The following is a 17,203-nucleotide window of genomic DNA, read 5'->3' as shown; positions in this document are numbered from 1 at the left end:
TGTCCCTCCTTGTCCGGCCTTCACGCTGTGTGGGGAGGTTCTGAGGGTGCTGCCTGGGGAAGCGAGCATAGAAGCCAGACTTCTGTGTTTACAAGTGACAGAAGAGCGGTAACAGTGAATATGGCCAACCCGGGGCCTATATAAAAGGTAGGGGCCTGGAGCTGCAGCTCCAATAGCCCCTACATTAATCTGGCCCTGAGGAGGAGGACGAGGTAGCCAACACTGCTTCTTTTCAAAAATTTTAAATGAGGGTACACCCCAAAAGAGTGAGAAAGAGCAAAAATGGAACAATGGGTGGGTAAGGTCGGTATCCATTGCTATTCTGCATAAGGTACGGAAAAGTCCCGTGGGATCCATGCCTGGTTCATTTTAATGAACGTGAGCTTGTCCACATTGTCTCTGGACAGGCGGCTGCGCTTGTCTGTTATAACGCCCCCAGCCGTGCTAAATACCCGTTCAGATAATACACTGGCTGCAGGGCACGCCAGCACCTCCAAGGCGTAAAGGGCAAGCTCAGGCCATGTGCCCAATTTGGAGACCCAGAAGTTGAAGGGGGCAGACCCGTCATTCACTACATGTAGGCGTGTGCACACGTACTGCTCCACCATGTTGGTAAAATGCTGCCTCCTGCTAAGACGTTCCATCTGAGCTGCTGGTGCTGCTGTTTGTTGTGGCGTGCTGACAAAGCTTTTCCACATTTCGGCCATGCTAACCCTGCCTTCTGAGGTGCTGGCGGTGCCCTGGTTGCGTTGGCGACCTCCTCCTCCTCCTCCTCTGCCTTGTGCTTCCACTGTGGCCCCGCTGTCAGATGGGAATGCCAGCAGCATGGCGTCTACCAGCGTGCGCTTGTACTCGCGCATCTTGCGATCGCGCTCCAGTGAGTGAATTAAGGACGGTACGTTGTCCTTGTAACGGGGATCCAGCAGCGTGGCCACCCAGTAATCAGCACAAGTTAGAATGTGGGCAACTCGGCGGTCGTTGTGGAGACACTGCAGCATGTAATCGCTCATGTGTGCCAGGCTGCCCAGAGGCGACGAAAGGCTGTCCTCTGTGGGAGGTGTATCGTCCGTGTCCTCTGTATCCCCCCAGCCACGCACCAGTGATGGCCATGAGCTGGCCTGGGTGCCACCCTGCTGTGAACATGGTTCCATCTCCTCCTCCAGCTCCTCCTCCTCCTCATCCTCCTCATCCTCCAGAACTGTGCCCTTGCTGGACAATTGTGTCCCTGGCGTTTGTGTGTGCAGGAACCCACCCTCGGAGCCCCTTGCGAATGACTGCCCTGAAAGCCTTTGAAATGTTACCTCTTCATCCTCCTCCTCCTCCTCCTCATCCTGTGCCACATCCTCTTCCATCATCGCCCAAATTGTTTTTTCAAGGAGGCATAGAAGTGGGATAGTTAAGCTGAGAATGGCGTCATTGCCACTGGCCATGTTGGTGGAGTACCCAAAACAGCGCAACAAGGCACAATATATGCAAATGTCAAATATGCAAACTATGCCGCAATTTAATGTTTTTTACACCAAAAGGGTGTGTATTGAATAGCGGAATAGGATAAAAAACTGTGTATCTCACACGTACAAACACAGACTAGGCCCGATTAAATTTTTTCCTACCCTAAAGGGAGGATGAGGAAGAGGAGTATGGAACATGCAGCACCCTCAAATCTTCAGAAGTATGAGATGAACCCCAAAAACTTGGAAAGGTGGATCTCTCTCACACGTACCAACACAGACTATCCCCCAATTTAACTGATCCCCAAAGGTTTTTGATTAAATAGCGGAATAGAAAATATGATCCAAAAAAAGTGTATGTATATCACACGTACACAACCACACTGGGCCCCAATTACTATTGTTTGTACCCCTAAAAGGCTAGATGAGGAGTAGGGGGGGTATGGAACAGGCAGCACCCTCAAACCTTCAGAAGTATGAGATGAACCCCAACAACTTGGAAAGGTGGATCTCTCTCACACGTACCAACACAGACTATCCCCCAATTTAACTGATCCCCAAAGGTTTTTGATTAAATAGCGGAATAGAAAATATGATCCAAAAAAAGTGTATGTATATCACACGTACACAACCACACTAGGCCCCAATTACTATTGTTTGTACCCCTAAAAGGCTAGATGAGGAGTAGGGGGAGTATGGAACAGGCAGCACCCTCAAACCTTCAGAAGTATGAGATGAACCCCAACAACTTGGAAAGGTGGATCTCTCTCACACGTACCAACACAGACTATCCCCCAATTTAACTGATCCCCAAAGGTTTTTGATTAAATAGCGGAATAGAAAATATGATCCAAAAAAAGTGTATGTATATCACACATACACAACCACACTAGGCCCCAATTACTATTGTTTGTACCCCTAAAAGGCTAGGAGTAGGGGGAGTATGGAACAGGCAGCACCCTCAAACCTTCAGAAGTATGAGATGAACCCCAACAACTTGGAAAGGTGGATCTCTCTCACACGTACCAACACAGACTATCCCCCAATTTAACTGATCCCCAAAGGTTTTTGATTAAATAGCGGAATAGAAAATATGATCCAAAAAAAGTGTATGTATATCACACGTACACAACCACACTGGGCCCCAATTACTATTGTTTGTACCCCTAAAAGGCTAGATGAGGAGTAGGGGGAGTATGGAACAGGCAGCACCCTCAAACCTTCAGAAGTATGAGATGAACCCCAACAACTTGGAAAGGTGGATCTCTCTCACACGTACCAACACAGACTATCCCCCAATTTAACTGATCCCCAAAGGTTTTTGATTAAATAGCGGAATAGAAAATATGATCCAAAAAAAGTGTATGTATATCACACGTACACAACCACACTAGGCCCCAATTACTATTGTTTGTACCCCTAAAAGGCTAGATGAGGAGTAGGGGGGGTATGGAACAGGCAGCACCCTCAAACCTTCAGAAGTATGAGATGAACCCCAACAACTTGGAAAGGTGGATCTCTCTCACACGTACCAACACAGACTATCCCCCAATTTAACTGATCCCCAAAGGTTTTTGATTAAATAGCGGAATAGAAAATATGATCCAAAAAAAGTGTATGTATATCACACGTACACAACCACACTGGGCCCCAATTACTATTGTTTGTACCCCTAAAAGGCTAGGAGTAGGGGGAGTATGGAACAGGCAGCACCCTCAAACCTTCAGAAGTATGAGATGAACCCCAACAACTTGGAAAGGTGGATCTCTCTCACACGTACCAACACAGACTATCCCCCAATTTAACTGATCCCCAAAGGTTTTTGATTAAATAGCGGAATAGAAAATATGATCCAAAAAAAGTGTATGTATATCACACGTACACAACCACACTAGGCCCCAATTACTATTGTTTGTACCCCTAAAAGGCTAGATGAGGAGTAGGGGGAGTATGGAACAGGCAGCACCCTCAAACCTTCAGAAGTATGAGATGAACCCCAACAACTTGGAAAGGTGGATCTCTCTCACACGTACCAACACAGACTATCCCCCAATTTAACTGATCCCCAAAGGTTTTTGATTAAATAGCGGAATAGAAAATATGATCCAAAAAAAGTGTATGTATATCACACGTACACAACCACACTAGGCCCCAATTACTATTGTTTGTACCCCTAAAAGGCTAGATGAGGAGTAGGGGGAGTATGGAACAGGCAGCACCCTCAAACCTTCAGAAGTATGAGATGAACCCCAACAACTTGGAAAGGTGGATCTCTCTCACACGTACCAACACAGACTATCCCCCAATTTAACTGATCCCCAAAGGTTTTTGATTAAATAGCGGAATAGAAAATATGATCCAAAAAAAGTGTATGTATATCACACGTACACAACCACACTAGGCCCCAATTACTATTGTTTGTACCCCTAAAAGGCTAGATGAGGAGTAGGGGGGGTATGGAACAGGCAGCACCCTCAAACCTTCAGAAGTATGAGATGAACCCCAACAACTTGGAAAGGTGGATCTCTCTCACACGTACCAACACAGACTATCCCCCAATTTAACTGATCCCCAAAGGTTTTTGATTAAATAGCGGAATAGAAAATATGATCCAAAAAAAGTGTATGTATATCACACGTACACAACCACACTAGGCCCCAATTACTATTGTTTGTACCCCTAAAAGGCTAGATGAGGAGTAGGGGGGGTATGGAACAGGCAGCACCCTCAAATCTTCAGAAGTATGAGATGAACCCCAAAAACTTGGAAAGGTGGATCTCTCTCACACGTACCAACACAGACTATCCCCCAATTTAACTGATCCCCAAAGGTTTTTGATTAAATAGCGGAATAGAAAATATGATCCAAAAAAAGTGTATGTATATCACACGTACACAACCACACTAGGCCCCAATTACTATTGTTTGTACCCCTAAAAGGCTAGATGAGGAGTAGGGGGGGTATGGAACAGGCAGCACCCTCAAACCTTCAGAAGTATGAGATGAACCCCAACAACTTGGAAAGGTGGATCTCTCTCACACGTACCAACACAGACTATCCCCCAATTTAACTGATCCCCAAAGGTTTTTGATTAAATAGCGGAATAGAAAATATGATCCAAAAAAAGTGTATATATATCACACGTACACAACCACACTAGGCCCCAATTACTATTGTTTGTACCCCTAAAAGGCTAGGAGTAGGGGGAGTATGGAACAGGCAGCACCCTCAAACCTTCAGAAGTATGAGATGAACCCCAACAACTTGGAAAGGTGGATCTCTCTCACACGTACCAACACAGACTATCCCCCAATTTAACTGATCCCCAAAGGTTTTTGATTAAATAGCGGAATAGAAAATATGATCCAAAAAAAGTGTATGTATATCACACGTACACAACCACACTAGGCCCCAATTACTATTGTTTGTACCCCTAAAAGGCTAGATGAGGAGTAGGGGGAGTATGGAACAGGCAGCACCCTCAAACCTTCAGAAGTATGAGATGAACCCCAACAACTTGGAAAGGTGGATCTCTCTCACACGTACCAACACAGACTATCCCCCAATTTAACTGATCCCCAAAGGTTTTTGATTAAATAGCGGAATAGAAAATATGATCCAAAAAAAGTGTATGTATATCACACGTACACAACCACACTAGGCCCCAATTACTATTGTTTGTACCCCTAAAAGGCTAGATGAGGAGTAGGGGGAGTATGGAACAGGCAGCACCCTCAAACCTTCAGAAGTATGAGATGAACCCCAACAACTTGGAAAGGTGGATCTCTCTCACACGTACCAACACAGACTATCCCCCAATTTAACTGATCCCCAAAGGTTTTTGATTAAATAGCGGAATAGAAAATATGATCCAAAAAAAGTGTATGTATATCACACGTACACAACCACACTAGGCCCCAATTACTATTGTTTGTACCCCTAAAAGGCTAGATGAGGAGTAGGGGGGGTATGGAACAGGCAGCACCCTCAAACCTTCAGAAGTATGAGATGAACCCCAACAACTTGGAAAGGTGGATCTCTCTCACACGTACCAACACAGACTATCCCCCAATTTAACTGATCCCCAAAGGTTTTTGATTAAATAGCGGAATAGAAAATATGATCCAAAAAAAGTGTATGTATATCACACGTACACAACCACACTAGGCCCCAATTACTATTGTTTGTACCCCTAAAAGGCTAGATGAGGAGTAGGGGGGGTATGGAACAGGCAGCACCCTCAAATCTTCAGAAGTATGAGATGAACCCCAAAAACTTGGAAAGGTGGATCTCTCTCACACGTACCAACACAGACTATCCCCCAATTTAACTGATCCCCAAAGGTTTTTGATTAAATAGCGGAATAGAAAATATGATCCAAAAAAAGTGTATGTATATCACACGTACACAACCACACTAGGCCCCAATTACTATTGTTTGTACCCCTAAAAGGCTAGATGAGGAGTAGGGGGGGTATGGAACAGGCAGCACCCTCAAACCTTCAGAAGTATGAGATGAACCCCAACAACTTGGAAAGGTGGATCTCTCTCACACGTACCAACACAGACTATCCCCCAATTTAACTGATCCCCAAAGGTTTTTGATTAAATAGCGGAATAGAAAATATGATCCAAAAAAAGTGTATGTATATCACACGTACACAACCACACTAGGCCCCAATTACTATTGTTTGTACCCCTAAAAGGCTAGATGAGGAGTAGGGGGAGTATGGAACAGGCAGCACCCTCAAACCTTCAGAAGTATGAGATGAACCCCAACAACTTGGAAAGGTGGATCTCTCTCACACGTACCAACACAGACTATCCCCCAATTTAACTGATCCCCAAAGGTTTTTGATTAAATAGCGGAATAGAAAATATGATCCAAAAAAAGTGTATATATATCACACGTACACAACCACACTAGGCCCCAATTACTATTGTTTGTACCCCTAAAAGGCTAGGAGTAGGGGGAGTATGGAACAGGCAGCACCCTCAAACCTTCAGAAGTATGAGATGAACCCCAACAACTTGGAAAGGTGGATCTCTCTCACACGTACCAACACAGACTATCCCCCAATTTAACTGATCCCCAAAGGTTTTTGATTAAATAGCGGAATAGAAAATATGATCCAAAAAAAGTGTATGTATATCACACGTACACAACCACACTAGGCCCCAATTACTATTGTTTGTACCCCTAAAAGGCTAGATGAGGAGTAGGGGGAGTATGGAACAGGCAGCACCCTCAAATCTTCAGAAGTATGAGATTGTGTTCACTGTACCCCACAAAGATTGAGTTCACTGCACCCCACAATGATTGTGTTCACTGCACCCCACAAAGATTGTGTTCACTGCACCTCACAAAGATTGTGTTCACTGTACCCCCCAAAGATTGTGTTCACTGCACCCCACAAAGATTCTGTTCACTGTACCCCACAAAGATTGTGTTCACTGCACCCTAAAAGGATGTTGTTCACTGCACCCCACAAAGATTGTGTTCACTGCACCCTAAAAGGATGTTGTTCACTGCACCCCAAAAAGATTGTGTTCACTGTACCCCCCCAAAGATTGTGTTCACTGCACCCCACAAAGATTGTGTTCACTGCACCCCACAAAGATTGTGTTCACTGCACCCCAAAAAGATTGTGTTCACTGTACCCCCCAAAGATTGTGTTCACTGCACCCCAAAAAGATTGTGTTCACTGTACCCCCCAAAGATTGTGTTCACTGCACCCCACAAAGATTCTGTTCACTGTACCCCACAAAGATTGTGTTCACTGCACCCCAAAAAGATTGTGTTCACTGTACCCCCCCAAAGATTGTGTTCACTGCACCCCACAAAGATTCTGTTCACTGCACCCCACAAAGGATTTTGTTCACTGCACCCCAAAAAGATTGTGTTCACTGCACCCCAAAAAGGATTTTGATCACTGCACCCCAAAAAGGATGTTGTTCACTGCACCCCAAAAATGATTTTGTTCACTCCACCCCAAAAAGATTGTGTTCACTGCACCCCACAAAGATTGTGTTCACTGCACCCCAAAAAGATTGTGTTCACTGTACCCCCCAAAGATTGTGTTCACTGCACCCCACAAAGATTCTGTTCACTGTACCCCACAAAGATTGTGTTCACTGCACCCCAAAAAGATTGTGTTCACTGCACCCCAAAAAGGATGTTGTTCACTGCACCCCAAAAAGGATGTTGTTCACTCCACCCCAAAAAGATTGTGTTCACTGCACCCCACAAAGATTGTGTTCACTGCACCCCAAAAAGATTGTGTTCACTGCACCCCAAAAATGATTTTGTTCACTGCACCCCAAAAAGGATTTTGTTCACTGCACCCCAAAAAGGATGTTGTTCACTCCACCCCAAAAAGATTGTGTTCACTGCACCCCAAAAAGATTGTGTTCACTGCACCCCACAAAGGATTTTGTTCACTGCACCCCAAAAAGATTGTGTTCACTGCACCCCAAAAAGGATGTTGTTCACTGCACCCCAAAAAGGATTTTGTTCACTGCACCCCAAAAAGATTGTGTTCACTGCACCCCACAAAGGATTTTGTTCACTGCACCCCACAAAGATTGTGTTCACTGCACACCAAAAAGGATTGTGTTCACTGCACCCCAAAAAGATTTTGTTCACTGCACCCCAAAAAGATTGTGTTCACTGCAGCCCAAAAAGATTGTGTTCACTGCAGCCCAAAAAGATTGTGTTCACTGCAGCCCAAAAAGATTGTGTTCACTGCAGCCCAAAAAGATTGTGTTCACTGCAGCTCACACACAGAAAAATGGATGTGGATCACTGACACCTGCCTATCTCCAATCCCACACCACACAGCAATATCGATTGTAGTTTGTAGAACACAGTTTCCCTAAAATTCAGCAGACTCTGTCCCTAACAGGATTGAGAAGAGATCGTAGATCAGGATTGAGTGCAGATTCACCCCACCCCCCACACAGCAATATCGATTGTAGTTTGTAGAAGACACTGACCCTATAATTCAGCAGACTCTATCCCTAAAATGCCTACAACTCGCCCTGCCTAAACACTCCGACCTGTCCCTCAATTCTATCCGGACACAAATGGTTTTTTCCTGCCTATCTTTCCCTAATCAGCAGCCAGCACATTGATGTGTGCTCTGTCCCTTAGCTAAGCAGCAGAATGACGCTGCTGCGGCGGCTGCCTCGAACTTATAAAGACTTGGTCACATGCTTCAGACGGCCAATCACAGCTACTAAGACATTTGCAGGCATGGCTGGGATGGCTTAAGGCACACCAGTTAAACGATTGTTGATTGGCTGTTGAAAGCCCGCCATGAAAAGAGCGCCAAAGCATGCAAAACCCGGAAATAAAACGACCGAACACGGATTTTTACCCGAACATACAGTAAAGTGTCCGTGTCCGTGTTCGGGTAAAAAAAATCCAATTATTCGGTACGAACACGAATAATACAGTCCGTGTTCGCTCAACACTAATTGTAATGGAAAAAATATGGGATTTACCTATTTAGGTCATTTGCTTTGAGAACAGCTTTAATTGTTTGAACTGCTGTCACACAAGCCTTGAACCGTGTGTAGTTGAAGTTGGAATAATTGAGAAGAGATGAGTTTAAAGCCCCGTACACACGTACCGATCGTCGGCATACAAATGTTCCTCTTTTCTCCCCGGGATGTCGGTGTCTGTTGAAAAGTGCAAAGACAGCACAAGGACAGCACAAGAATTTTGTCTGCAGACTTCAGCTGACTGCAGAAGTGATGTCATGTAATGGTTAACTTTCCCTGTGTTTTTAATTTTCTGAGCATGCCCAGTCTTGCAAATCTGCGGTCTGTCGGCCGAATTCTGTACTGACAGGCGAACAATCGTCCGTTCTGGTGTCCGCAGACAAAAATTTTCATGTTTGCAAGAAAGACTTTTGTCCGCGGATTGTGCGCAGACATCTGTCGGAGGCACCATACTAACACGCGTACAATCGGCAGATCCTTCGTCCACCGACGTTTGTATGCCGACGATCGGTACCTGTGTACGGGCCTTTAGAGTCGGTTCACACTGGGGCGACACGACTCTGTACTACTTCGGGGGCGACTTGTGCATTCCCATGCACCACGACTTCGGAGCGACTTGCAGGGACTTCACATAATGGAAGTCTATGCAAGTCGCTCCGAGGTCGCCCCAAAGTAGTACAGGACCCTTTTTCTAAGTCGGAGCGACTTGTGTCGCTCCTATTAGAACTGGTCCTGTAGCAGTCAATGGACTGCGAGGGAGCGCGACTTGTCTAAGCCTCATGTCTCTAAAGTGTATCTTTAACCAAAACAGTTTGTTTCATTTTGGACAGAGTAGGGAATGGTTAGAACCCATCTTTTGTATGTCTCATTGTGTATGTCTTCACTTTCTTTCCCACATAAGGAACCGATAGGGAATCTCTCCAAAGTGACAGATGATGCCTGAATAGGAGAGGTGGGGCTGGAGACTGCAGACATGAGTGTCAGCACGAGGCACGGGGAGAGCAGCACACTGATCTTCCCAGTGAAGTGCTGTACAGGGGTATGTCAGCACAAGTCTTAGCCACTGGAGGACAGGCAGGTTGTGCTTCAAACACATTTGGAAAACTGACCACACTGGTTGTGCTTCTATGCCTAGCGTGGTCAGCTTGAAATAGGAATGCAGGGTAACTGGCAGGATCACCAGGTATTTCACACAAAGGAAGCAATGCAAAGAGAAGAGGATACTTTTTTTTTTTTTTTAAAACGGGTACATCATACAACAGACACATTTCAAAAATATGAAATGTTGGGGTAACAAACACTTTAAAGTAAACCTGTGGTCAGTCTATGGACATTCAAGTATGTATACTGTATATACTTAAAGGCATCAAATTAACTTTAAAACAAAACCTGCAGGCATGGGGGTTGATTTACTATTGTTATACAGGATTTATATAGCGCCAACAGTTTGCGCAGGGCTTTACAGTGTGGGGGAAGACAATACAGTTACAATACAATTCAATACAGGAGGGATCAGAGGGCCCTGCTCGTTAGAGCTAACAATCTAGAAGAATTTACTAAAACTGGAGAGGGCAAAATCTGGAGAAGCTGTGCATGGTAGCCAATCAGGTTATTACTTCACCACAACTTCGTGGTTATGAGTAAGTGAATGTAATTTCGTGAAACGCGTCAACCTTTGATTCTTGTCCATGATGTTTCAAGTTATGTATGCATCTACAAGTGGTGAATAAATCTATGTTTCTTCTTACATCGGAGTGTGGTCCTTGCCTTTTTTTGTACGAAGCTGTTTAAAGATTACGGATCTGACATGCACCCGATAAGTATCTCCACCTGAGCCGCTCACCTGCCTTGTTCTTCAGGTTATAACTTCAGCTCATTCAATTAGGCTTGGACAAAAAAAAAAAAAATGGAAGCTGTTTGGTTGTGTAGAGCTGCACCAGATTTTTACATGCTCCTGTTTTACATGCTCCGATTGCCGCCTGACACCGGCGATTTCCCCCCCCCCCCCCCCCCCTGACAGAGAAGGACAGACGGCTGATGTAAACAAAGTCGTCCGTCCTTCTTCCTGAGATGATCACAGAGACTATGTGATCCTGCTATATAGGATTGCATGTCTCTATGGTCATCTCACAAGCCACGCCCCCCCCACAGTTAAAATCACTCCCCTATGGACGCAGTTAACCCCTTAATCACCAACACTGTTAACCCCTTTCCTGCCAATGGCATTATTACAGTAAAAGTGCATATTTTTAGCACTAATTACTGTAGTAATGTCACTGGTACCCCCAAAAGTGTCAAAAATTTAGGGGTCCGATCTGTCCGCTGCAATGTCGCAGTCCCCGCAAAAATCGCAGACGCAATAACTTTTGCGCAAACCAACCAAAATACGCTTATTGCGATTTTTGTACCAAAAATATGTAGCAGAAAACAATTTGGCCTAAAATGTTAAAAAATTTTGATTTTTACATTTTTTGGGGGGGGGAATGTCATATAGCAGAATATGAAAAATATTGTTTTTTTTTTTTTTTTTTTCCCAAATTGTCGCTATTTTTTTGTTTATAGCACAAAAAATAAAAATCGCACAGGTGATCAAATACCACCAAAAGAAAGCTCTATTTGTGAGAAAAAAAAGGATGTCAATTTTTTTTTGGGTACAGCGTTGCATGACCGCGCAATTGTCCGTTAAATTAACACAGTGCCGAATCGCAAAATAGGGTCTGGTCATTAAGCAGGAAAATCTTCCGGTCTTAAAGTGGTTAAAGTCTGAAGGACAGTAAACTGGCCCTTTGAAAGTTTGGAGACCCCTGCTGTAGAGTGATTTAGGCCATTCTCTAAGCAGCTTAGCAACCCATGCTGCCCCTCCCAGCAGTGACTCAGAAGCCTTCCAAACTTTTGTTGTCTACTGTGAACACAGTAAGGTGTAAGCAAATACTCTGGGAGGGGGGAATCAGGGTCAGCTTAACTACCTGAGAGAATGACTTTCTGTGCTTTTGCTGTGAAATTTGAGGATGAATACTCCACATTACATAAATAATGTTCGTAGTCTGGCCACAAATGTAAATCCTCTTCGCACTGGAAATTCTTATAAAGCATTCTGTTACATGTTTTCTTTGTGTGGGGATAGAAAATAAGTCTAGGTTGTCATCTATACGGTTGCAGCTGATGCGTATTTCAGGCTTTGCGATGCGTTTTAAAACCTGCGTTTTGGATCCCTTTTTGCATGCAGTTTTTATGCATTCCCGACACGCTCCTTAGCAACCAGCTATATACAGTGTTTATAAAGGGGGGAAAAAAACACAAAACGAATAAAAAAAACACATAAGAAAACGCAACACTTGAATTTCTGGTGCGACTTTATTAATAATATGGGGGAATTTCTGCGCTAAAAATATTGGTAAAATTCTAGTGATAAGATTGTGTTGAAGAAGATGAAAAAATGAAAAAAGGAAAAGCAGCACACATGGATCTATAGAAATATCCAAAAACAGTAATATGCATATGTGTTCAATCATAAAAAAACATTAAACTCAATAAAAGAATTAATTGTGCATTGACACCATCACGAGAGCTTAATCAGATAATGATAACAAGTCCATATGAGTCCATATAGAAAACAATCAATGTTAGTGAAAACATTTTTAGAAGAAAAGGAAGTGTTGAATAGAGGAACCACGACTTTATTAATGTCTATTTAATGCAAAATGCAATCTGCTGCAGGAAAAAAAACTCCCCGAATCTTTCAAAAATGCATATATGTGAACATGTACCATAGGGAACCATGTTGAATGGACTGTAATGCATTTCTGAAAAATGCACACGGCACCAAAAAGCGCATAGGTGTGAACATAGGTTAAATGTCATGATTACTGCATCATGCATGGCTGAATATGAAACAGAAATATATCATGGCTTTAGCCATACCTTTCAGCCCAGACATCCCAGCATTACATACATACATATTACCCTAAAATATAAAAACAGTGTTTACACCATATGGTTCCCATGTTTTTTGGCAATTATATGGCCAAAAAGTAAAAAGCTTCACTAGGAGCTATTAACTCCCATAGCACCCAAAGTTCAGCAGCAGGAAGAGGACTGGGCATCCCTGCAACAAAGACTTCTATAGGATCCAGCTGCCTGTATGACATGGGACATACTTCATCACAGGTAAGTTAGGTCACTAAAGCTATAGAGATTTTTTTTTTCGTTTAAGTTCATCTTTAAAGAAAATCAGTAAAGTTGTTTTTTTTTTCTTTATTTATCGGAATCAGAATTTAAAAAAAATTTTAAAAAATATATTTTTAACTACTTGCAGGCAGCCTGCCCACAGTAGTTTTACTGTGAGCTAGTGGCACAGGCAGGCTGAACAATGTAACTTTATGTCACCATCTGTCTTCCGGCGTTCAGGGCACATATGAGGAGCGTGTCTCCTGCCGACCCGTGCTGTGATTGGACACAGCACGAGCTTGGCAGCAAATTTCAGCCAATGATTTTCGCTGAAATCAGCTGTGTCCAATTACAGAGCTCTCTGTTTGCAAAAACACAGAACTCTGTGTGCATAGGAAAAGCGATCTGACTCTTTCTTTTCCCTGCAAAGCAGGGAGAAAAAATTGCCAGATCTGTGAGTAAAAACAGTACACATTACACATTGTCAGGCAATTGCCCCTAGATGTTAACCCCTTCACAGCCAGTGTTATTAGTACAATGTCAGTGTACAGTATTATCACTGATCACTGTATTAGTGTCACTAGCAACATCAGTGTTAGTTAATGACCCTCCCAGAGCGCCTGTTAGCACCAGATTTCCCACCACCCTATCACGGTCACACTAATCACTACCATTACAGTATAGTGTCAATAGCCATGTTAATTCCAGTATATATACCATCATTTATAGACGCTATAACATTTGCACAAAGTAATTCATATACACTTATGGCGATTTTTTTTTTTATTTTTTACCCCAAAGATTTCGTAGAATACATTTTGGCCTAAATTTTATAAAGAAATTAGATTTTTTTTTTTTTTTTTTTAATTGGATATGTTTTATAAAAGAAAGTAAAACATATCTGTTTTTTTTTTTTTTTTTATGTAATAAAAAATAAATAACCCAGTGGTGATCAAAAACCATCAAAAGTGGAAGAATAGGTAGTGTTTGTTTGTAAAACAAAGACTATATACATATAGGAAAAAATATGTAAAATATCAGCTAAAAACCTTTTTAAACCTAAGAAAATAAAAATAAACTTACCCAAGATTGTGAAGAAGTACAAAACAGTACAACTGGTTTAGAATCAAGATATCTTTTGTCTACCATTCTTATAGCTACAACATAGGAAATTTTCTTCTAACTCTTAGACCAGAGGTTTGTTGGTGTAACATATTGACATTAAAGCGGAACATTTTTTTTAAGCTTTTTTTTTTATTTATTTAGTTACTTCCGAAGCAAATTATGTCATACATCTCAGTACTCTTCAGGGGAAGGGGTTTTCTCAGCTAAGCACACACTTCTGTCTGTGTCTTCTATGTCTAAGCGAAGGGTAGATGGATTCCAGAAAGTATATGCTACATGAATCATCTGCCCTGTACTCAAAATGGTCAAGGCCATAAATGCTAGGGGGTGTTTTTCAAAGTGATTTCTTAGCAAAATAAAACATGGAGACATAAATGAATGGGTGAATTTGCTTTGAATTAAAAAAAGAATGATTAAATAGCATTTTTGGTTTGTGGTGCTCAGATGCAGTAGTTTTGCTTTAAAATGGTTGCAATTGATATTTTACCTAGCTATTGTAGCACTTTTGCTATTTTTTTTTTTTTGTAAAAAGAGGCCATTGACAATCTTACCTTGTTATTTGAGTTCTTGTGTTAAAATCTAAAGATCTCATGGACCGCAATACCTCTATGCATCCCAAGTACTGCAAGAAAAAGAATTGATAAAATATTAGGAAATATTTACTGCAAGGGCCTGAAACAAAAAAAAGATACAAATACGAATTACGAATGCCATCCTATAAAGTATATTTCCAATAACACAAACAATTCAGAAAGAGGGTTTTTATTTACCACCCTAGGAAAAATTATAATATGCACTTACCCTCAGTAACCAATCAGAATTTATCTGCGTAGTGTAGTGACTGGAATCGGTGACTGTACCCCCTACCCTTAAGCCAGCATTCAGCCTGTTTGTGTGTTGAGCCGACTTTTTTTGAAGGGGCATAAATGAAAAAGGTCTGCCGATCAGCTCTCGATCAGCGCTCTCAGACAATGGCCATTAGAACACAATAGCACAGCAGGGCAGATCACTGTACTAACGTCTGGTAGTTAGTACAGTGGCTCCTTTTGAGCTGCTGGGTTGAACAAAAAAAAAAAAAAAACTACTAGTGTGTACTAGGCTTTAGTTTCAATCTGATACAGAGATTGCATGTTCAAAATTATAATATAGGTTTATTCGATTTGGAGGGAGGAGTGACAAATAGTTGTGTTGTATTTTGAAAAAGAACCTAACTTGAAAGTAAAAAAAAAAAAAAATTATAAATTTAGATGTTAGACTTCTAGAAAATGGTTGCCAAATTGGATAGGTTCTGTAGTAATGGAGGTGGTTGGCACCTCAGTGTTTGGCATCCCTCCTCCTCTTAGCTCAGAAGTGTAAACCTCCTCCCTCTTCCCCTGGGAACACACAATGAGCACAGGGCCCTCAGAAGTCGAAGGATTAAGTGGTCTCTACAGGCTACTGTACTCAGGAGGAGGTGATGTCACCAGAGGGAGGAAGATGTGGGCAGGTAGCCCAAAAAGTCCAGGCTCGGCCTCTCCTCCTCTCTGCATGTCCCTACAAATGTAAAAAGGAGAACAGTGACGGGGGTCAGCAGTGAAGTATGCAAAACAGCGTTGCTAGCTGGCAGAAAGGTGCAGTATCAGGGTTGTTGGGGAGAGGCAGTGGTAGGGGTGCTGGGTGAGAAAAGCTGTGTACCTGTAAGCCCACAGAGAGGCTTCTCCCACCGAACATCATTTGATATGGGCTCCTGGATTGTTATCGCCCTCTGATCTAAGGTACGCAAAATGGGCTTTAGTTAGTATGGGCAAATGTAGTTATCCAGTAGCTCTCCTTCAGATCTACGTGTTGCAGTAATGTGCATTATACTGCAATGGCAGGGGCGGACTGACCATACGGGCATTTAGGGCACTGCCCGGGGCCCGGGGCCAGTAGGGGGCCCCATGATGCTCGCCATCTTACTATATACAAGGAAGCTGCTGTCAGCATGGTAGTGAAGCCGAGTATAACATGGATGGACTATTTGGTGTGAGCTGGAGCAGGCATGTCCAGAGGAACACACAGCAGCTCTGTTCTCCGAGGTTGTGTTACACTTTGAGCTATGGGAGAGTAAAAACAACACCTGATGTGGGAGTGCAGAGACAGTATTTCAGATTTGATGGACCAGCAAGCTGGAAGTAGAATTGAAAGTCGGTAAAGCTCTCTGCTCTCTGTATGACCGCTCTGACTTGCTGACATCCGTGGAAGAGCCCTGAGTGTTAACCATTGCTTATCTGCTGCAAGGAAATGCTACACTGCTGCTATCCTCTGTTCTTGCATTAAAGCATATGTAAAGTGAAATTCTTGCCTCTGCTCACTGATTTTCTTACACTGAGCATAAAAAGCTGACTTGCGATATGCTTGCTGACAGAGGCGTAACTAGAACTTTCAGGGCCCCAGTGCAAGAACCCATGGGGCCCCCCTGACCCCCAGCCTGGGCCTATCCCACTGATCCCTGAGGCCATTTGCTCCCATTTCAGGTTTCTTTATTACAATCCAACAGTTCTGTAGCGGATCTCCTTCCTGCTGTTTTGGTCCCCCCCACGGTAGCAAAACACCAGAGCCTGGTCGCATACGCAACCTTTGCAACCCTGGTAGTGTCAGTCAGTAGGGCAGTGGATCGTGTCAGTAAGGCCGTGGACAGTGTCAGTAGGGCAGAGGATGGTGTCAGTAGGGCAGTGGAAGGTGTCAGTAGAGCAGTGGATAGTGTCAGTGGAGCAGACGACAGAGTTAGTAGAGCAGTGGATGGTATCAGTAGAGCAGTGGACGGTGTCAGTAGAACAGTAGATAGTATCAGTAGAGCAGTGTACGGACAGTGTCAGTAGAGCAGAGAACGGTCACAGTAGAGAAGTGGGCAGTATCAGTAGGGCAGTGGACGGTGTCAGTAGGGCAGTGGACGGTGTCAGTAGGGCAGTGGACAGTGTCAGCAGAGCAGTGGAT

The 17,203-nt window shown here is 43.3% G+C and overlaps 1 protein-coding gene across 3 annotated transcripts in view; it reads right to left on the bottom strand.

The window, feature by feature from the left end:
• The window catches only part of SHC3 (SHC adaptor protein 3), a 147,348-nt gene that overhangs the window by 93,851 nt on the left and 36,294 nt on the right, over positions 1–17,203 (bottom strand). For all 3 annotated transcript variants that reach the window (XM_082256230.1, XM_082256231.1, XM_082256229.1), the window contains one exon: positions 14,800–14,870. In XM_082256230.1, the coding sequence (XP_082112356.1) occupies positions 14,800–14,870 (71 nt within the window). The remainder of the gene's footprint in view (positions 1–14,799; positions 14,871–17,203) is intronic.

The sequence above is a fragment of the Pelophylax lessonae genome (assembly GCF_965119305.1).
Source record: "Pelophylax lessonae genome assembly, chromosome: 1".
Taxonomy (NCBI): domain Eukaryota; kingdom Metazoa; phylum Chordata; class Amphibia; order Anura; family Ranidae; genus Pelophylax; species Pelophylax lessonae.
The sequence above is the reverse complement of the archived record's forward strand: the minus strand, read 5'-3'. Positions and strand labels throughout refer to the sequence as shown.